General features: G+C 31.4%; 1 protein-coding gene across 2 annotated transcripts in view; it reads right to left on the bottom strand.

Annotated features, from left to right (window-relative positions):
• Positions 1 to 107: 107 nt before the first annotated feature.
• The window catches only part of LOC143252768 (GRB10-interacting GYF protein 1-like), a 35748-nt gene continuing 11913 nt past the window's right edge, over positions 108 to 23942 (bottom strand). The window contains exons 4-11 of one of the 2 annotated variants that reach the window (XM_076505437.1): positions 23263 to 23398; positions 22779 to 22911; positions 20255 to 20280; positions 18801 to 18950; positions 11941 to 12084; positions 11175 to 11263; positions 10444 to 10512; positions 108 to 244 (exon numbers count right to left, since the gene is read on the bottom strand). In XM_076505437.1, the coding sequence (XP_076361552.1) occupies positions 137 to 244; positions 10444 to 10512; positions 11175 to 11263; positions 11941 to 12084; positions 18801 to 18950; positions 20255 to 20280; positions 22779 to 22911; positions 23263 to 23398 (855 nt within the window). In that variant the 3' untranslated portion in view covers positions 108 to 136. The remainder of the gene's footprint in view (positions 245 to 10443; positions 10513 to 11174; positions 11264 to 11940; positions 12085 to 18800; positions 18951 to 20254; positions 20281 to 22778; positions 22912 to 23262; positions 23399 to 23942) is intronic. The other variant, XM_076505446.1, reaches the window with a different exon arrangement.

The following is a 23942-nucleotide window of genomic DNA, read 5'->3' as shown; positions in this document are numbered from 1 at the left end:
GAAGTAACTGGGGCTTCTGATACCTTTGTTTTAGTGACATCAGGAGAATGCTGACGTTCTACATTATTATTTACAGAAGAAGTGTCACTTTTAGGCTTTAAATGTTCTGTGACTTTGCTCTCCTGAGCCATAGGTTCTACTTTATGTTTTCCTTCCACATTTTCCCACTAGGTGATGAGGGTGATTGATGTCTTGGTACTTCTTTACTAGTGGTTTCTGATGACTTGGGCATGTCCTGCTTTGGCTGTAAAAATAAATTAATGCTATAAATCTAACAAGTTTGTTATGTAAAATAATTTTTGAGAAACCATTTTACTTTTATGCTGTTCTATTTTGGGAAAGAAAGGTGTTCACTTTTGATTTTGTTTTTATAATATTTCATAATTAACCTTCAGTAACTGCAAACATTCAATAATACCTTGAGGATGACCCATCCACTCAACTAAATTACTAAAAAAGCTCCAAAGCTAGCCCTTATCATTTTAAACTTCCTTACATTTAATAATTCTACCACATCAGAAGATAACCCACTCCAAAGGTCAAATGTTTAAAAATAAACCTGTTCTAACTGAATACAATTCCAATCATGTCAAAATTCATGTTCTCTAGTCTTTTTCTTTTTATACTTATGGTAAAGATAACATCATGATGCACCAACACTGTCAGTTCCCTTAACTTTCTTGAACACCTCAATCAGATTCTCACTAACTTTTAAAAAGAAAGCAATTAGAGATCTTAACATTTCCTCATATGACAACCTTTCCATTCCAGTTATCATCCTAGTAGCTCTTTTTCAAACTCTTTGCAACAATTTATTATCCTTCCTAAGGCAAGAAATCCAAAACTAATCTCCAATACAATTATATTATAACTTCCTTAGACTTGTAATACTTCATATGTACAACCTAAAATCCTGTTTGCCCTACCATTAAAAAAAGCACACTGCTTGGATAGCTTAAGAGACTGATCAAACAGAATATCAAAAATCCTTTTCTTTCATAATACTCTTAGGGTTATTTCCATCAAAATTATACTTTAATTTATAATTCACATATATTGTCTTGCATAAGAAGTTTTTTAATCATCACATGAAATAACTTTACACTCAGAACAGTAATAAAACTGACTCTTATTTTCACAAACAAATTTTTAGTAAAAATATTTCATTAAAAAACTTGATTTTTTGTATATAAAATACTTTTTTAATCTTTACTAAAGTCTATAAAATCTTATGAAAATACAGATAACTTATCAAAAGTTACAGTGCAAATGTACAAATTCATATGTTACACTAAACCAGTGACAAAAAGGTTAATCAGCTTATCCCCCAAATTTAGATATTTTTAACAAGCATCCTATATAGCATCTTGTGAAATGTTTCCTGAAAATCCAGATACATCAAACCCACAACTTTACTCTCATTTACAATATGTAAAAAGATATGTAATGCAAATTTTCTGCTAGTGTAACTATGTTGACTATCCAGTAAACTTTTAACCTTTGTTAAATAACTTTTCAAAGCATCTTTTATCACACTTTTAAAAACTTTTCTCACCACTGGGATAAATTTTATCACCACCTGTTGAAACAAGAGTAATATTAGGCAACTTCCAATCCTCAACACAATATTACAACACAATAGTAAAAGGGCTCATATAACCAATCAATAATCTCTATGAAAATCATTGTGGGAACATTATTTGGCCCAGTAGCCTTATCATTCTTTAAACTTCAGATTTCTTTTTCAACAAGATCAGAATTAATGTGTTCATAATATTCAATATTGTTTCCACTTAGCAACTATTTAGGGTAAGTAATTTTGCTTAAATCCTTATTACTAAAAATTACAGAAAAGGTAAAATTTAATAACCATGCCATTTCATAATCATCATATATGAACCTTTCTTTATCATCCCTCAAAGGCTCTTCTCACATCCAAATATTTTACTTAACCTTAATGTATTGAAAAAAATTATTATTATTATTAATAAAATTTCTGGCCAACCTTTTTCATACACTCTTTCTGATTTCCTGTTTTGATAAATTTCCTTAGTTTTCTATAATTTTTTTCAGTCTCCACCAAAGTAATCAAGTTAAACTTTTTAAATTTATGATGCTAATTCCATCCCATATACTCTTCATAAGCCAGCTTGGCATTTTATTTGCAGCAACGTGTCTATCTCAAAATATTTCAAAATTTCTTTTCTTTTTTAAATTTCCACAGCTGATCATTGTCTTTGACTCTGCTGCCAAATTCACAACAGATAATTCTTGTTACATTCCCTTAATTTTGTTTTTCAAATTTGTAACCAAAATCTCATTATTCCTGTCTTCATATGCAATAAAACATTAAATCTATGAGAACAATGATTACTTTCATTAAGATGTTTTCCAATCTTCACTCTCTCAAACAGGATTGTTCCTAGTAGGTTTGTTGACCAACTGGTGAAAAAAATCATTCTTGAACTGTTTATAAAAAACCTATCACTCTTCATCTTTTAACTCTAACATTTCATAACCTACATGCATGAAATTAAAATCACACATAGGCACAACTTCTTTAACAGATTTAAAATGTAACTGCACTGTCAAGTTTCTCATTAATTTCCTCAATTTCATTCAGTGGCCTGTAACACAACCTAAACTTTCTCCCATTCACGATATATGCAATTTCTTTGTTCTTGTCTTTAATAACCTTGACTCCAACAGGATGTAGCTCAAAAAATTTACACATAAAGCCACTCCTACCACCCTTTCATTAGTAATTTATCCCTATTAAAAAAATCTATAACCCTGTATTTGATAGAAATGTTTATCATTAAAACTGTTTATAGTTAACCAAGTTTCAGTTATTCTCATTATATCACAATCATTTGTTTCAACTAGTGCTCTGAAGCCCTCTATTTTACTTCTTATAGTTCTAGAACTATACTAGTAACAAAGTAGTATACCCTTATAAGTACTTCTGTACTTTGTTCCTGCAATAATTATTCTCAAGGTCTTATTTTTTCAGCATTTAGCTTCTCTCAGTCCTCATCACTGTCTATTCCCAACTGCCCTTACAGCTAATAGTCATTGCATACAACTCACCCCTGTCTAATTTAAATGCAAACCATCAATTAAAAAAATGACACCTTTTCCATTGAACTGATCTTTTAAGTCCACCATCCAACCTGGTTATTCTTACATATTAAGCTGAGCCTAATATTGATGAAACTTTTTGAATGAATGGCAACTGCCTGTTATGGAGAGACAAGTGTAGAAAACGATATTTCAAATGTCTTCCACCTTTTGTTTTCAGGTCAGCATGTGTGTAGGTGTTGTTAGCCTTTTATAGTGTCCTGGTGGATTGTGGAGAGCATGTTATGATTGGTTGGATTTTCACTGTTTCTGATTGGAGGAGAGATTTCCTGTAGATTCAACAAATGGCAGCCACAGGTTACCTCTAATCCAGAATCTCTATTTAGTGAAAGTTCAATAGTGTTAATGTAAAATGATTATTTGATTTTTCTTCTCTTCCAGAATTTGTCTATGTTGATGATTCTAGTTTTATCCCAGTTTATTCTGTGTCCAGTTGATGTGGCATGCTCTGCAATGACTGAATTTTGTGTTTTCATGAGTCTTGTACTATCTTGATGTTCTTTCATTCTCCTTGTGAGTTTTCTTCCCATTTCTCCAATGTATGTATTGTTGCAGGAACACAGAATTTCCAAGATGATGTTTTAGAGATTCTCTTTTGTAGGTTGCTGTTTTTTACCAGAACAGACCTTAAGATATTGTAGTAATTCCACTGGACTTCTATGTTGAATTTCTTGGCTATGTGTTTGAGTTTTTCACTGAAATGTTGCAGAAATGGTAGGTAAATGGTGGTAGTGATAGTGATTTCCTTATCATTTTCTGTCATGGTCTTCTTCAAGGAGTTTTTAATGTAGGAGGAAGTGTAACCATTCTGTTTTAAAACTCTCTGAGGGTCTGTGACAATTTGTGAAGATACATAAAACGTGTTGAAAGGTGTAGTATGGAAACAAAATGAAAATTTGTAGTCAAAATTTAGGTTGAAACAACAGAGCCTGTAGTAAGAGAGTTAACTCTCTCAACATGGTTTGCTTAATTTGACTAATCATGTGACCTATTTGTACTTATTTAATCTTTATAGACTTGATACTTCTAATATTCAATATAAGGTGTACATCTTAACAAAATCTGTCAGTCTTTCAGTTAATGTAACAAGTATTTTACATACATAAAATTCATACATTTTATTGAAATAGCTTTAATAAACTAAAATAAAGATTTGTCTATGAATATACTGAGTATTTGTTCTAAATAGTCTATGTGGAAAAAACAATTTTCCTCTCATTTTAAAAAATTTCAAATTTCCTCTGTGCAATTCCTTAAACCTCCTAAACACATTTCAAACTTTTTTTTCTCTACTCTTAACTCAAAATGGGATTGGTCAATATTACTGGCTTCATAACTCAACAGTCAATTACATCTAAGCCTACATATTTTATATTAATGGTAGTAATGTATTAAATAATGTTTATTTAATTAAATGATGCACCAAGGAACATAGATTAATAACATGCAAAAAAACAGAATACTGCCTCTAGCTCTCAAGTTTTTAGCTTTCTAACTATGTGAAAAGAGTTGTTAGAAATTCATCCAAGCTATTCATTAAGTTTCTCCCAGAAATGTTGCTCATACTCTGAGTGAAACTGATGTTTATCTGTTCAAAACACAATGTTATATAATGTCATTTGAAAGATGGAGTTCTCGACTTTCTATGGTTATAGAAAATACATAATTAAACATAAGAGAATTATCAACAAATCCTAAAAGAGGATGTAACAGATGAGTATGGCAAGAGGGATCTGATTTCACTGCACAACAATTTTTTTTTTAAAGTTTTGCTTCCTGAAATGTTTTTTGCTGATTGTGACAGGCACATGGTGGGTATGCACAAATATAGTTTTGGTTTTGCTTCATCACGTAGGAACTCTGAGAAATGCAGTTAACTGTTTACCGGTAATAACATTTTTAATTCTGTTTATGTTTCTAATAAGCTATTAAGTTCAACATAATTAAAAGTGTTTTGCTCCTGATTTTCATTTGTATTCAATGTCCGGTGCATCACGTTGCAGTGTCCAACAATAGTCAGCAAGCATTGATGGATTCCAGTTGCCCTGATATCATTTTTTCATTGTAGCAATGTCCTGGTGAAACCTTTCCCGTGTTTGTCACTGACAGCACCACAATTTGCAGGAAAGAAGCCCAAGTGTGAGTGGAGTGACATGTTGCACTTCATTGTTTTGTATGCTTTGAGAAGTTTGTCTACCAGCTGAATGTGATGTGGGGCTCTGTAATTGCCAAGAAAATTGTCAACAACATCTTTGAAGGCTTTCCAGGCAATCTTTTCTGGCCCAACTAACAGATCTTTGAACTGTTTGTTACTCACAACATGTCTATCTGAGGCCCAACAAAATGGCCTCTTTGATCTTGGCGTCAGTTATTCTTGGGAAAATCTGTCTTAAATAACGAAAATGTTCACCTTCTTTGTACATTGCTTTCACGAAATTCTTCACAAGTTCCAATTTTATGTGAAGAGGAGGAAAAAATTCTTTGCCGGGTTGACAAGTGGCTCATGCGCCACATTTTTCTGTCCTGGAACTTACTTTCTACACGACTGTACAATTCACAGATAAAACAACAGTAATTTGTATAGCCGAGCTGCAGTCCCAGTAACAGAGCAACGACTTTCAGATCTCCACAGATATTCCAGTTACAGTTGTTATACCAGATATGCTTCATCAACATTTCCATGTTCTCATAGGTTTCTTTCATGTGTGCTGCATAGCTAACAGGTATTGAAGGGTGAACGTTGTCATTGTGTAACAGAACAGCTTTGAGGCTTAACATTGATGAATCAATAAAGAAATGTCACTCTTGCGAGTCATGGTCACAACCCAAAGCAGATAACAATCCTTCAATGTCAAAACAGAAACAGAGACTGTCAACCTGTGCAAAGAATTTGGCTATATCATCTTGGCAGCCTCAAGAAACAGTAATTTTTGTACCTGGTGACAGCAAACACCATTCCTGCAGTCTTAAACACAGCAATTCGGCTTTTGCTTTGATCAAAAAATTCATCTGGTTTATCTGAGGTCCATTCCTCTGGTGATTTCAGAATTGGAAAACTGTTGTCATGTGGCACGGGTCTCAATGCTGAAGGAAGATAAGGGTATTCAATTGACTTCTTTTTGACATAGAAGCCAGTCACTTTAGTTAAACAGAAGTAACAGTCCATCACATGGTCTTTCTGTTCTTGCCATATCATTGGGACAGCAAAACGTCATTGTCTTTCGAGTGCCTCTGAGCCAAGCTCTCAGACAGACAGCACATGTCGCATAATATAGCAGAATGTATCGCGGCTGTTACAACATTGACGAGACATACTGACCGGTACCAGTTGTTCTGTAAAATGTCTATAGCATCTAACTTACTTGTTACAGTGCTACTGAAGCAATGCTATATTCAGAAACAATACATACACACTATAAGGTCTATATTAATCAATGAGCAGCATCCGTGTATGTAAGCCACTTTATAGCTTGCTGAGACAGTGTCAAGCTGGCTCCAGCCTGCCCGGGCTGCATATTTCCACAGAACAGCTTTCAACCTTATCAGATTTCATGCTTGAACATGCCCAGACTGCACAAAACATTGTTCATAGGTCTCTTACAGAAACGAAAATTTTTGGACACAAATATAGAAAACACATGATAAAACTGAAGATTTCGATGAAATGGTGCATGATGAGCAAATCTGAATGTAATTTTCATGATCAGCAGCCAAAAATCTATAATGAACACCCAACAATGTTGAAGAAGCAAAAAATTTGTTGTGCAGTGTTTTCTATTCAATAGCTCTGTAATCAAATAAAATTGATGGTTATAAAAACTATGTTTTGAAAGTTCTTAAAATACAGATGGATCTACTGATATGCAATTATGTATCAAAGGTAGTTTTTCAATTCTACATTTTTAAATAATATTCAAATTTAAAAATTAAAAGAGTAGCTTTGGACACTATGAACACATATCAAGAACTGCACCATCCTACTTTTTGTAAACTTAAAATAATCTACTTTATTTATATTATTCACACCTTTCTCATACTTTAACAGAATGTTCTATAAAATAATTGCAACTGAAGAATGATGAATCATTGGTAAGCGAATTGTCAAAAAACGTTTGATTTGATTGATTGGTTTCGTGTTTTATGGCACAAAGCAACTAGGCTATCTGCACCATACATCTGGTGAAAAGTTAAAATTCATAAAATGAAATTAAAGTAAAACAAAACAAAGTTTAATTTTTGAATTAAAAACACAAATATCATTAAATCCAACTTTTACATATAGTCTACAGCAGTAAGAGAAACACTACAGTAATACAAGTAGTAAAGGACTTCCTGCAGCATAACAGTAATTATCATAACTTGACAGGATGACTAACTGGCAAGTTCAAAAATCAGCGTTCGTCACCTGCAGTTGGCCTTTCCAGTCCTGGTTTCAAATTATTTGACATTATGGCCATTCTCAGAAAGTAAAGTAATTCAAGTTTTAAAAACTCGTATCAAAATTTTAATTATTACAACTTATCAGCATGACTTACAGGTAGTTCAAACAGCAGCTTCAGTCACTTGAAGTTGGCCTTTCTAGTTCTGGTTTAGAGTTATTTTACATTATGACCATTTTCTAATTTCAAATCGAACTAGATGTACTTTGATTCTTAGAAAGAAATCACATTAAAAAAGGTCTAATGCATAAATTAAAAAACTTAAATAGCACTAAAAAGATTAATGGCATTTAAAAACTAAAAATATTCCTCAGGTGGACAGTGTCACCATTGCCAATAACACTGTCCAACGTTAAGGATAAACCTTGGGACAGAACATATTTAAAATGGTGCTGTCGTCCTGGCTTATTGTGGCCTGAGTGTTACATATTGGTGCATCAGTCCCAGATAAAAGAAAACAATGAGTTAAAAAACTGTGACCAGTGCATAGTCTAGTTAAAACAACTTCCTCTTTCCAATCCTTAGTAGTAGTGGAACAAAGTGCAGCAGCATTCATCCGAGAAGAAGTGGTGGACAGCAACTTTCGAGTCTCAGGGTAAGTAATGTTTTGAATTGTTTTCAAACTCTTCACCTCTTTTTCTTCCAACCATTTAGGGCAACAACGAAAGTAGAACGGGTGAGTGCCATTGCAATTGACGCAATGATGGTCCCTTTCACACTCATGGACATCATGGTCCTTGCTACCACAACGAGCACATGTCAAGAAACCATGACATGACGTCTTCAAGTGACTGAACTGCTGACACTGAAAACATCTGAGAGGGTTTGGAATGTATGGCCATACCTTGCAATTAAGATAACCTGCCTTTATGGTGGCAAGTGGACGTGGTGATGTTGATATCAAAATGAGGACATCGGTTGGCATCATAATTCCATCTTTGTGAGTGGAGGTACATCTCATTGCAGAAACTCCTTGGATAGAGAAACCAGGGAGAATCTCTGACTCAGGAATGTTCTTCAAATCCCTCTCAACAATAACTCATCTTGACAATTTCAATGTAGCATGAGGCATAACCTCAATAGGTATATCCCCAATTACCTTTGAATGCAAGAGGAATTCACTCTGTTGAGATGCAGATGTTGCCACCAATATGTCACCAGAGCAAAGCTTCTTTACCAACTTAGGAGAGCTAGCAAGTCTATCTAGTCTCTTCTGAATGAAAAAGAGAGACATCTGCCCTAAAGATTTGTCTGAAAAAAGAATGTAGTATAAGAAAATGAGGTGCAGGTGCTACAGATGTTGAAGATTGCTGCTCTGAATCTTCAAGATATAGTCGTTTACCTATGGACTGATTTTTCACTATTTAAGTTTTTATTTGGGAGATCCATAATAAAAAAATATTTTAGTGCCCACTGACCCTACGCACCATGCAGCCCTACGAGGGAACGCATTACAATGCCAAACAAGAACACTGCATCAACATGAGGGTTTTATGAGTACTATACTCAAACACCAATATCAGATACAATATCCACAACACCTGTTGAGAACATTCAGCACTGGTTCTTGGTTGACCCTAGCCCAAGTGGACCAGCCGAATGATCCTAGGGGGGCCACCCCAAAACTGCCTGTCTACAGGAATTCAAGGCCAAAGTGGTGTGCTAGGGTTGGACCCCTTAATCACCAGGATCCTCTCCTCCCCTTCATAGGTCACCACAAGGGGCAAACATGTGGGTGGATGTTTAAATCCCCAAGGAGGTAAATTGAAAGAACAGAGTGTTCCCTGGGAATCCACACCGAGGGGCATTTGATTTGACTTTTCACAGAATAAATCATATGTTTGAAAAGCTGAATAAACAGTAACAGGCATGCTTGACACTTGTGTACATTTTACATGAATACTAAATATATAGGCTGAGGGGATAAACTATGGAACAATAATCTTGAGCAGTGTTTTTAAAACTTTAAATAATGTCACTTCCCTAATTCAGCAAAAATTCCATTGTCCCTCTTCACATTAAAATAATGTTTACAAGTGATAGTAGCAAAATCATTTTTTTACCTGCTTTTAATAATTTCTGTTTAAATGAAAAAATGCTTGTAAGGATAAGTAAATGTATGATAAAAAAAAGCTTTGAGAGGAAAGTAACAGCTTTATTTGGTTTTCATGGTCTCAAACTTATGTTTCTTCCACTGTTCATTTTGTGCTCTTTCTACCAAAAGTCCTTGTTGCCCCAAGGGAGTCACAAACCACAGTTTGGAAAACACTGACCTAGAGTATCATAACTTCAATAATCCGTTAGAAAACTGTCAAGAATTACAAAGTCCTTAAGAGTAAATTAAGTTTAGATTAATAAATTATGTTATCATATTTCCATTTTATAAGTCTTCATGTATCCTGCACGAGATCAATTTCAGTTGAACACAGTTACTAAAGTTTAATTTACATAACAAAAAGCCTGCAATACTAGACTACAGAAGAACTTGGCAACATCTTTCAGGATATTTACTCAGATATAACAGATATTAGTTGTACAAATATTTCACAGAGAAGCTTATTAAAAAACAAATTACCCTTACAAGCATATCATACACCATAGTAACAATATAAAAATTTATCGCATCATTATATTAAACATCATGGGTTATTTAAACTAACTTGTATATTTCTAGACAACAAATTAAATATAAATTTAAAAAATTAACAATGTACCTTATATACTAAAAATCCACCAAGTCAGTGGTACTACTACTTCATCAGTTTACTTTAAATGAGGTATACCAACTTAAGAATTTATATGAAACAATTTTATTAATGCTATCTTTCTTTTTAACTGACTACAGCTTTTAAAGACTACTTACTTTACAAATTTGTAAGTTATTTTTATGGTTTTCCCCTTCTGACTCGTCACCTGAAGGACTACCCCAATCCTGCCAACAACAGAGATAGAGATGTTTGAAATTCTTTATGTGTGGCATATTTTTTGTTTCATTTTACAATTACTTTTAATTTAACTATAAAATGTGATCCTCATAGACAAAAATTTCTTAAATTTTGACTATTAAGAAGTCTAACATTTACCTAATACAACAAACAGTGAACTCTTTTGCTTTCTAATACATTATCTGCCTAAATCAGCAGGTATTTTCTTGGTCTTTTTTGACAGAGTGATGCATTTAATTGTTTTACAAAATTTAGCCAATACATTTAAATTGTGTTACAATTTAAACTTCTAACAATGTCACATTTATCATTATGGTTATCATAACCTTTAATCTTGAATAGAATGGTGATTGGCAGCATTTCATCCAGTCACATATTCTGGGTAACTGACCAATGCCAGTTGGGTTATTTGCATCCCTGTTTTCCTAATATTAAAAATGCTTCTTATAAAGGATTTAGTGGTTGATATAACATGCCAGTTTATTTAAGTGGTTAGGTTTAGCTGCTTAAAAAAAAACAAACACCACATGTAAAAAAACTGTTCAAATATTACATTATTAGTCAACAAAACAGCAAAAATCGGAAAGGTTGGCTGGAAACATTTATAATTATCAAACAAATTGAGACAGACACAGTTTAAACTCCTTACCTTATTCTCTCTGAAGGCACCGGAAGAATCAAAAGTTCCAACTTTTTCTGGATCTGTTACACTCCATTCTGGTAACTGGTCACCACCAACTAGCAACAAGCAACACATACATAAAACTGATCACTGCCAAGTTACAGTAAGCAGTTATTCAGTCTAAAAAAAAACAAAAAAAAAAACAAGAGGAAAAAAAGAAAGACTTCAATGTCAGTAATTTTAAGAACTGAAAAATTCAACTGTTTGCATTTTTTGTTATAAATTTGCAATTTTCTGAATTCATCACAATCATAAATCACCTGAAACCTAAGTCTATTTTCTCTCTTGTTATCTATCTGCTAAAACCTATCTTACGTCCTATAGTTGTTACACTGTTTTAAATATTTATGTTTCAGAGTGTTTTGAGGTTATACAAGTCTTTAGTCATGTTATTAATGATTTTCTATTAGTTGTAAGCCATGAAAAGGATATAAAGGCTGTATATGCATGAAAACCTGCACTCAGGTCAGTGGTACATAGGTCATGTACAATGGCATGCTAAATAGTCACGCTTTTCTGGTGTTTTTTATTCTGATTCATACCTCAATAATATCACATTTATGTTTAATATTAATAAGGTCCAATGTTTATAAAGCAGACTTTAAAGGGTTAATACATAAAGACCTAAAGTTCAAAGACCATATAACAACCTGCTATAACTTTAATTGTCAAGTGAAGGGTTAAGTTGAGGTACCACAACTGATTCTATGACTATTTTCAAACTGAAGCTTACCTAATTCATCATCCCATGATTCAACAGGAGCTGATTTTCGATGGGAAAAAGAGGACTTTGTTGGACCATTGCGAATAAAACCTGGCTCTATTTCATGTAATGAATCTCTATCTCTGTCTGCATGGTGTTTGGATGAACCTCTCCCTAAAACAGAATTATAGATCAACTACTCCAATCAGATGTTTCTACCAAAAATTAAGCTTTGAAAAAACATTTCTTTTCTACATTATTCCTTAACTCTCTCGCAATGGGTACCTCCTTTAAATATTTTTATGCATGTCACTTAGTTAAAATTAAACAACTTTATTACAAATGTATGTCAATGAAATTAAAGTAATATTGTATGCTATAACTCAATGGTTCATGTTATCCAAGTTACAATTCCTTTATTTCAAAACAAACCTTTACAAAATTCTTCTTTCAATTTCAGTTTTGTTGTCAGGTGACCCACAAGCTATTAAAAAAATTTCAACTTTTGCACTCTGTCTTGAATCTTATAACCCTAGCACATTTACTTGTTCCAAAGTTCTTTCACTGAATTCACTTGAAACTTGAAATAAAGTTTTCAAACCCTGATAGATAAAGTGCCCACCTACTATACACATACTTAATTTACATGTGTTTATAAACATTAGAAAGAATACATTTTACACAATATTCAAACAAAAGTTATATTGAAACTGGCATTCAATCATCTTCATTGAGTAGATATAGCTGCTGGTAGTATTGTTGGCTGTTTTGTCCATGATAACACATACAGTTGTTTCTTACCTAAATATCAGAGACAGCTATATCGCATTTAGGTTTTACTTTTGTACCTAAGTTATTTATGTATCAAAATGCAAAACTGAAAGGTTTAAACATTTTTTAAATTTATCTCAAACATTGCCCCAGGTCTCAAGGCTGACAATCTTGCACAAATGTAATAAGTTTGTTGAAGGCTTAAGCATCTCTGCCAAAGAGATATTATATTATTTTCCAAGGACATCACTGACTTTTGTCAAGGTGAATAACAACAACTTGTAAAAGAGAAGAAAGGAAAATGAAACATTAAATATCAAACAATTACAAATATCACAAAAAGATATTTTAAGATGTTTTATGATTGTTCGTTTTTAGAATTTTGTACAAAGCTACACGAGCTAGCTGTCCCTAATTTAGCAGCGTAAGACTAGACGAAAGGCGGCTAGTCATCACCACCCACTGCCAACTCTTGGGTTACTCTTTTACCAACAAATAGTTTGATTGACCATAACATTATAATGCCCCCATGGCTGAAAGAGTAAACATGTTTGGTGTGATGGAGATTCAAACCAGTGACCCTCAGATTAAGAGTTGAGCACCCTAACCACCTGACCAAGCTGGGCCTGTTCTAAGGTCAATTAAAATGTATGTACATGTTTCTGTTTCTTAATTTTAAGCACTTCTTTACACTGTATGAAAATTTCTACAATTAGTTATATAATACAGAAAATGAAATATATAATATAAACAATCACCTTAAAAAAACTTAATATTCATTCCGGAAGTTTTAGAGATTATGCAAATAAATGTAAAAACTGTAAGATAAAGAAACATATTTTTTATACTTTAAACAAAAATCACCTTGCACTCAAACTTTTCAGGGAGCAAGTAACTACAATAAACAGAAAATATTTTTAGTCGAAACACTTAAATCAAACCAGTGCCATTCTTTGTGAGCAAGATGCTGAAAACTTTAATAAAATTCTACCAGTTTTCTTGAGAATACTTTAACAAATCTCAGTGCATGAGACTGCTGTGAAAGGGTTAAAAGAACAAGGCATTACTTTTGGAAACAATTAATCTTTGCACATGACTCAGTCAATCTGTCCAAGTTCCAGAATGTTGTGTTGAAGTTGTACATACTAGAACTTTGAATTTACAAAGCGTATCTTAATGAAAATCAGCAAGCTTTTAGTAAACACTACAAGCCTGTTGTACACAAAAACAAAACTCAGAATTTGTAATGAATTTTTAGTATTAAAGATTTGTCTGGGAATTTCCAAAACCTTTATTGAATCAATCTGAATACAATGTAACTTTCATACTAAGAATACAAATACTTCATCTTACAATTTTCATATCTAATTTGTATAACCTCCTAAATAAATATAATTTCTGAGGTAAAACTATATTTTATCTGTTATTTTTTGTTACCCTAGCCCTAATTTCACAAAATCTTCAAATTCACATTGAAATGTTGAAAATTATTAAAATAACAAATATTTTTTTCTTTTTTATTAAATGCATCATTTGTTTCATCTTCAATAAATGATATTCACATTTTCAGCTGTTAACTTTTTTACATCTTTTTTATTCTAATTTTAGTTTAATTGCCTAACTTGTACTATGTGAGCAGTTTATTCATCCTTGACAAGCAAAGACGTCAACAAAAATGAATTACAAGCAGGAAATTTGTGCATTCAAAAGCATATCTATATAAGCTTAATTTTCTTTTTCTTGTTTTTTTTTAATCTAAATTTATTGTCCAAACAAAATTCACATATCTTTCAAATGTGCATTTTAAAACAAAGGATATATTAGTCATAGAGTAAAATGTCCCAACACTACTACCACTTAAATAGCATTTTAATTATGCTACAAAGAGTGCATAAAAAATTCCATAACTAATGTGGAACAACACTGCTTACATACATACATTAATCACTTCATCTCAACTAACATTTATTGCTGCCAAGTTCAAAATGATGATTTCAAGCTTGAAATATATATATAAAAAAAGAAAAAAAGTTTTCCAATTGGAGCAAGCTTTCAGATGTATAAGAGCACATGATTTTGAAAACTGTTTTCAAAGTTAAACAAATTGTTGGATTGGAAAAGTATATTAATACCTCAGAAAATGAGGAAGTTAGGACATTAAAGTTGAGCATTTGATCTTCTCATTACTTATAGCTTGCATTTAGTTAGACACTGTAGAAGATATACTCCTGAAGTTATATAAACTAAGATAAGAAGATTCATTGAGAATGCATGCACATCAAATGACAACAAAAATTAAGACAGTTTTTAAATATTTCCTTTTAAAATGTGGAAGTTAGATAATGTAAAAAACTTGAATTATAAAGTACATTTTGATGCCGGGTTTTACTTACTCACATTGATAATAAAATCGTTCAATTAAATTTTAAATGTAGTTCTGTAAAATGTCATAATATGCACAAATGACCACTGGCGTGCACAAAGGGTTAATTATAAATTCATACTTAACTATTTCAGCATGAGCTCAGTCTCAGGGATCATATTGTATCAACTTTGTGCTTGTTAGAGTTTTCATACTATAACTTTTAAATTAGTAAGTTTATTCTCATGAAATTTTAACAGATTTTCAGTACATATTACAAGGCTTTTGTTAAAAAAGATTAGATTTTTTTACTTAAGTTTTAGAATTTTTAAAGTAATGTCTTTCTCATGCCTTTTTTATTCTAGAATGTTGACTATCCAACATGTAAAGCAATTTTGATTTTAAAATTAAAAATACTTTTATGAATCAGAAAATTTTCATATTTCACACACAAAATCTCTTATTTTTACTACTGGATCTCTGTACAGGTTCGGCTAATTTGACCAACCTAGTAACCACCATAAAAGATTAGTAAATAAATATATATTATTCTTTTTTTCATTCTAGAATGACTACAAGTTAACACAAAAAAATATTTAGTGTAAATAGCTTATATTTCATAACGTTATACATTTACACGTTTATCACTTTTATTATATTGACCTTTCAGCCATGCCTGGCTAACATTACAGAAGTTAAAATGATGTGACACAGTGGCACTCATGTTACCATGTACAAAAATCCAAAACCAGCCTTAAAAAGTGACTTGCCTTGAGTGTGTTTGAGTGGACTAGTATTTTTTACAATACAATGACTTTTTAATTATAATATATATGTATATGCATTATTACTGTTCACTAACAAGTTATTAAAACATACTTCTCTTAATACATAGAACAGTAAATAAGGAAGTATAGTGAACAATTACTACTTCTGTTTACAAACTTTGTGCTTGTTTGCTACTTGCCTTAGGTTGTTAACCCTCATCAAATTTTGCAAGTGAGGGATGTGAAACAAAAAAATTTTCTAGGTTTTATATATACCTTTTGAAATAACCCAAAAATCATAAAATACTCTAGTAATACCATAGGATTTCACTATAATTTATCAAACTTAGTAACTATGCTGTATTTGGGTCTAAAAAATTATGAAATTTTGAGAACACTTAAGTTTAACCTTACAATTTGAAATTTGTGATGAAACAAAAGAATTTCCCATGTAAATACTTTGCAAAGATTCAGAGATCCATTTGAGGGACAGTAAGCTTTCAACAAATTATTCCTACATCACAGACATAAAAGTGTATGTAAAAAAGTCATTCCAAAAATCTTTCTCAGCAAATAGAAAAGATAGCAGGTTCTTATTTTATATTCTAGTTTGTCAATATATGTAATTTGAATTCCCTAATTTATAAGAAACTACAGACAATGCACTTGAAAATCACAAACATCTAATTTGAGGCAATGCTGCATTTAACATACCACACAACACACACAAAAATTGATATTTAGGTGTGTTTTTTAATATTTACTTTTAAAATAAACAGTTAACTAATGTGCAATACTAAAATTGTAATTATCTACAATTTGATTCCAAACTTACTGACATAAATCCATAAAATAATAGTTAAATAAAATTTTGAATGGAGATCAACAAATGTGATATGGCCTTTGACCTGTGTCAATAGCATTAATAATTATTATGTTATCAATCTTCACATCCTTTACCTTAGTTTAACTTAACCTGAAACAAGTATTCCTAAGTAACCTAGAAATCAATTTTCACAAAAGCAATTAAGGAGTATAACTTAAAACATCATTTTTAATTTCAAAACTTTTATTTTAATGTAGCAGTTAGACCATTTATAATTTTGAAAATGTTTTCCAGCTAAAGAAATCACACCAGTTAAACCTTTACTAAAAAATTCCTTCAAAGCAGTTTACTTCTGAATAATTCCCATTTATGAAGACTCATCTAACTATTTGCTTTGTTTATAGAAATAATACCCATAGTATTCAAACAAATAAAAATATAATTTAAATATAAATGTAAAAGATAACACTTAAAGGATGCAAAATATAACAATACTAAACCTTTACAGCCCAGACACCTTGGGTTATGCTTCGAAATAAATGTGCAAGATCAAAATTTGTAAAAATTGTGTGTTGCATCCCCACAGATTTTCACCAAAATAAAATTACAACTGAAATGTTGAAATTTTAAACTTCTTTTTGATTGAGTTTTATAAGTATTTGTTTTGAATGAAACAGTTTAAAAAACTGAATATTTAGCCCTAATTATTGTTCTTTAGCTTGACTTTGTAATTTTTATTTAGGCCAAGTAAATAAATAAATTTCATACCTATACAGAAACAACTTGTCAACATAAGAAAAACAAAACAAAAATATGTAGACATGAAATAAATTTGAAGTTTAATTTTAATTAAAATAGTTGGACAAATAGTAAATATATGGAATATTTGTTTTGAATAGTCTATATGGAAAGTAAGATGTATGTTAAGATTAAAAATAGTTTTTCTCATCTTAAAAATCTCAAATTTCTATTGTGAAATCCCTAAAACCTAAATATATTTCAACAGTTTTTTCAATTAAACTTTTTATTGTCTGTTGTTTTCTCTACACTATTTCCAAAATAAAATAAATGGTCAATCTAACTGATAACATAACCACAAAAAGAGACAAATTAAATTTTTTTTTTCTTTCTAAAAATACTCTAAATTTTAATATGAAATTACATTTGTTTATCATAAGAAATTTTAAGCTTGTAACAGTACACATCTATTTATACTTAAATTTTATTGTTTTATTGCCCTTTGATGGTGCTTAACCATTATCCACACCATTATACATAAATCACTACTCGGTATACATGCAGCTTAAATTATGCTGCTCACAAGTAACTCCTGAACCATTTATTATATTATTTATTTTACCTAACGTAATTGTGACTAACCAAAAAATAAAAAGATTCATATTTTTACATAAAGAATAAACATGAAACAAGAAATAAATCACTTATCCAATCTTCATTTTTTCTTGCTTTCAACTATTGAGGATACATAAGCATAAAATGTTATACTAATGGCAGTAATACAATAAATAATTATTATTTAAATAATGCACTGAATACAAACTAATAACATGCAAAAAGCAGATAATTTCCTTTAACACTAAAAATTTTCTAACCTTCTAACTATGCGAGAAGAGCTGTCAGAAATTCATGCAAGCTAGTTAAGTTTCTCTCAGGAATGTTGTTTGTACTCTGAGTGAAACTGATGCTTATCTGTTCAGAACAGAAGGTTATACAATGCCATAGATGAAAACCTTGACTTTATATGATTTTAGGTAACGCATAATTAAACATAAGAAACAACTATTAACAAGACCTGAAAGAGAGGATATGGCAGGAGGAATCTGATTTTCTACTAAATCGCTCTTTGACCAAATTGAAAGCTATAAAAATTATGGTTTGTCTGAGCAATGATGATCTTATAGCGAGTAATTTATATTTAATTTTGTATCTTTTCAGAAGGTGGTGAATAAAACAAAGAATACATGATATCCAAAGAGAATGTGTCACACGTCTACAATTTTATGCTTTACTAATTGATATAACAAACAAGTAGTTTAATAAAATTTTTAATGTAAGATAGTAAAATTGTTTGTCATATATAGTAAAGGATACCCAGGAGAAAGGGTTAACTTAATTAGTATTTTACTCAAACCTTCAGACTCACCCCATTTATCAAGGCCTCGAGATCCGGCTGTCCGCCATGAACCATCCTCATCTCCCCTTTCTAGATCTCGAGGCCCTGCCCTCCAGTTGTCCAGTCTTGCACCATCTTTTCTCGGAATGTTGGAGGTATCATCAATACTACCTCCCCTTCCTGCATATAATTAACAAAACTAATTTTTTTTGGAATGCTTCTCCATTCCAAAATATAAATATATATATAAAAATTTTGATTGATTATCAAATTTTTGTTTTTTTTAACACATTTTAAAATATAATTTTTCCAAAGTTAACTTGAAATAATCTGTTTGTAGCATTTAATAAATTCTAAATTCTAAATAATTGGAGAAAATATTAAATTAAGTAATGCTAACTTTAAAGAGTATATTGATTACAGAAAACAAGGGTGTTAGATTTTATTTAACATATTAAATATTTAAAATCTTTTAAATCAGTTTCACAATGTATTGACAAAATGCTATAACTGTTTATATATATATAAACATATACCATATATTTCAGTAAACTCTATAAAAGTAAAGTAGCATGAAATATAATTGCCTCTGGGACATGTTAATAGTCTGTTTTAATTAGACAGGGAGAATTAATCCCCTTATTATTAAAATAGGTATGTTACTGCTACTAACATAGTTTGCATAATTGTCCCAACATCTGCAATATATTCCAGCAGGATACTTCACTTTGGCATGGTTTGACATTATTCCTGTACTGTCCCTGTAACTACACTTTGCACAGCAAAGTCTATATTTCACCTTTTGGTCTCTCTTTATGTCTTAGTATGCTGAAATAGAGCTTTGCTTATTGAGTGCTCTCATAGACAACATTGCTATAGCCTGGACAGTTTCACATCAATTTCTTGTGTCTCTATGCAGAGAGAAATTACATTAGCAATGCATCAAAGTAGTAGTTACAATTCAACCATCATTTCTGACAATAACTGCTACAGTTGAAAAATTCAATAACTTTTTGTTGCTTTGTTTATTTAAGTATGCACACAGATGAAATATTTGTAACCCCAATTTTACTGTTTTCTTGTCTTCTACAGTGTTATATTTAACTTCCATTCTAGTGTTTACTTGTTAAGTATATACCTCATTAATAGTATTTATAATTATAGCAACATAGGGAATTTGTTCAAAACATAGTGGCAGCATGATGAATTTTTACAAATGTAAGGTTAAGGAGAGATATTAATCTCACCATCTGTAATTAAATGCCATTTGACAAAAGTAGGAAGTAAAACAGGAAAAAAAATCCTTTCAGGAGTAGAACTAAACTGTCAACACTCCTAACAAAAAACCTGACATATTAAGACTTTGGTATTATGATGTTAAGCTCAGAAAAGAAAATACTCCAAAAATGTTTTACAATAAACCTAACGACTATTTCAACAATAACAATTCCTTCATAAGAAACACAACATAAAATTTTACAGACCTGGAATTCTGTCCAGTCTTCTCTCCCTATGAAAATGCATAGTTTTAAATATGAAATCTATATATTTGTTTTCCATAAAAATTATTTAAATTTGCATTTAAATAAATTTAATAATTCGAAAGGAAAAATTAAATTATCAGATTAATACAATTTTAAAATGGAAGCATCTGATACACTTATTTCAAATTTCTAATTCTCTAAATGAATAGTCTCATGGCTCAAAGTTTTCTACTGCTACAGTTAATACACCAAAAATACTTTAAGCACAATAGACAATGATACATATTCTTAAACCTAACTTCACAAGATAAATTCTCATCACTACACTTGATTAGATATATCACCCGAGTAAAAATAAATTACATCAAAACCTACTAAAAAGAAAACTTGTAAAACTGCAGAATGGTCCCTAATTAGTTTTTAAGATATGGATATGGTCAGTTTATTAACCTACGAGGGTTGTTTAAAAATATGCGGACTGACGTCATAAAACAAAATGTACTTTATTTAGAAGTTACAGGTCTGGGACCCCTTCAAAGTACTCTCCTCCCCAACGTACACACTTATCCCAACGGTGTTTCCACTTGTTGAAACAGTCCTGGTACACTTCTTTTGTAATGTCCTCCAGCTCCTTCGTTGCATTTGCTTTAATCTCGGGAATTGTCTCAAATCTTCTTCCTTTCAAGGGTCTTTTGAGTTTGGGGAACAAGAAAAAATCACAAGGAGCAAGGTCAGGTGAGTAGGGGGGGTGGGGAAGAACAGTGATAGAGTGTTTGGCCAAAAACTCACAAGTTCTGAGGGCTGAATTTCGCAGCAACGCGTTGCATCTTCAATTTTCGGTTAAAATCGTAACAAGATCCAACTGATATCCCACACTCTTCAGCAAGCTCCTGACAGTCAGGCGTCGATTTGCCCGCACTAGGGTGTTGATTTTGTCAACGTGTGGGTCGTCAGTTGACGTGGTAGGAGGTCCAGGACGCTCATCGTCTTCAATGGACTGTCGACCATCCATAAAACGTTCATGCCACTTGAAACATGCCGTACGCTTCAAGCAACATCACCGTAAGCCGTGTTAAGCATAGCAAAAGTTTCAGTTGCAGATTTTCCAAGTTTAACACAAAATTTCACAGCAAGTCGTTGCTCCTTCAGGTCATTCATTCTGAAATCCACCAAATGAAAAAAATCGCACTTCACTTAAAACCGCGTAGCTAATACACAAATGAAGATATCTGCAATCGGGAAATGGCGTCATAATCAGCTGATCTGTGCAAACCTAGCGACACCAAGCGGATTCCCTGGAACCAACTGGAGCCAGCAATTCAAACAGTCAGCGTATTTTTTTAACAGACCTTGAATATATATTAAACAGAAATTATTTGGTATGTCTTTAACCACTGAAAGAGCATCGTGGATAAAATTTGGATTATTTACTTTCAATTCAAAGAATTTCACAAGTACCTGAACAGAATACTTTACAGTAAATTTTAAGCTTATCTCAATCTGTGATTCTTGGTTAAAAAGAAATATTTTTATTATCAGAATCAGCATTCAATATTGTAGAAGGTTACCACAATCATCAAATTGGTTGAATAGCTAAATACCACTCATATTGCTACTTTCTGCAGTTCTTGCAGTAATTTAATTACAAAAACCAATTTCTACATTTATAACAAAAATCAATTGAAAAAAAATGTATAAAATTGCCTGCAATTATAATTATGTAAGAGTTTAAACTGAGATTTCCCAAATCAAATTTTTGAAATACGTATTTTAAATTGGTAAAGCAAGCAAAATATGTAACAAGTATCTTCTTTTATTTCTTCCAATTTTTCAAAATACGGGTTAGCTTGTAATATCATTCATCACAACTGAAATTATTACATCCTATTACAAACAGGGAAAAAAAGGGTAAATATATGACATTTTGAAAATAAGGGAGAAAACCAAGTGAAGGCTTACCAACTGAAGTTATATTTTCTCTCATTTTATTTTTTTAGGTTAACTTTATTTTTAAAGCACAAAACTAAGTTTAAATTAACAGCAGATAAATAATCATCAAATCTGCTATAAATCTTCACTATACATGTGTATCATACACTGTACTACATTGGATCATTACAGTTATCACTAATATTAAGGGTAAGTTTCAATTTACGAAGAAATTTCAAATAGTTATATTTTTAAAGGAATTAAAAAGGAGAAAATTACAAAAACTGAATCTTGCAACTACTAAACCATAAGCCAGCAATAAGCTAAGTATTCAGAAAAGCATCAATACAGTAGAAATTCATAGCAGTGCATTCTCTCAGCACATTAAAACAACTGAAACTTTTACGCACAGAAAAGTTTGTTGCATTTATATATATGAATAAAAACAACAAACTTAGACTGATATCAAAATAACACTAACAGAAAATTCTTTTATATAAATCATACTATCACAATGACTAACAAATGATTACCAATGATAAACTAAATGAACTTTGATAGAAAGAACACTTTTGGAAAATGTAAAACCATTTACCTTTCATTCCACCTCTGTTCTTTTTCACCAATGCTTTGACTTCTCTCAAAGTGACGAGTACGTGAAAATCCACCAGGAGGAGCATCAATGCCATCTTCGTATTCTATCCCTCTTTGATAATAACCACCACGTCCTGAATAACATTCATTGTATATTCATTACTGACTGAATTTTTTCTTTTACCTTCTAAGATCTTACAAAAAAAAACTGACCCTTCAGACAATGACTGAAGAAGGTCGAAACATTGTTTGCTCCTCTACATAAAAATTTTCTCAACCCAAACTAGCCATTTTTACATATATAATTATTTTATTTTGTTTAGTTAAGTGCAATTTTTTTATTTTAGAAATATTTATATAAAATATACTTTTGATTCATTTTATTGCATTTTACATTTTCTAATAAATAAATAAGAGTTTACACTTTTAAATGTAATAATTATTATAACTATTTTAAATCTGAAAAAGTTAAATACACTACAAACCTCTGCCTCTTCCTCGATCCACTGATCCTCCTCGACCACCCCGCACTGGCGGTGCTCCATTGCCTCGTTCCAAGAGTACTCCTTTTGAATTAAGTCTTAATACTGCATCACTATTTACCGATCGTGCCCAAAGACGCTGAATGGGAATTGCACATTATTAAAGAAGTATAAAAAGAATAAAAACACAAACAGATCTTGTGTTACAAGTGGAATGCTAATCAATATAAATGTAGAACAAATAAACTTGTAACTTATCTTTCATTTACTTAGTTATTTATAACAGCAGATTCTTCACCAGTTGAAACAAAATTCAATTTTATCCCTTCTCACTAAATCAAAACTAACCTGAATAAAAATGTCTTATAGATTACAAAAAAATGTGTACTACAAAAACCTGGTTAAAAACAAAAAACTATAAAAACAATGTTTTCATTAGAAATATTAACACTCAAGCAAAATATGAAAAATTTTAAGGGCCATCTGACAAAACTATACAACAATTCAAAAATTTATTTTCTTCATTTACTTTTCCCTTAGCATGAAGTATGTGCACAGCTCAACCCTGAGAAAAAATACATTAAACCTATCAGATTTGAGTAAAAAACAGAAATGTTCAGATTATCATCCACTTACATAATGTCTACACTTTGCTTCTTGAAGCCTCATATTTTGCAACTGCC

The sequence above is a fragment of the Tachypleus tridentatus genome, chromosome 1 (genome assembly GCF_004210375.1).
Source record: "Tachypleus tridentatus isolate NWPU-2018 chromosome 1, ASM421037v1, whole genome shotgun sequence".
Lineage (NCBI taxonomy): Eukaryota > Metazoa > Arthropoda > Merostomata > Xiphosura > Limulidae > Tachypleus > Tachypleus tridentatus.
This window is presented reverse-complemented; position numbering and strand designations above follow the sequence as displayed.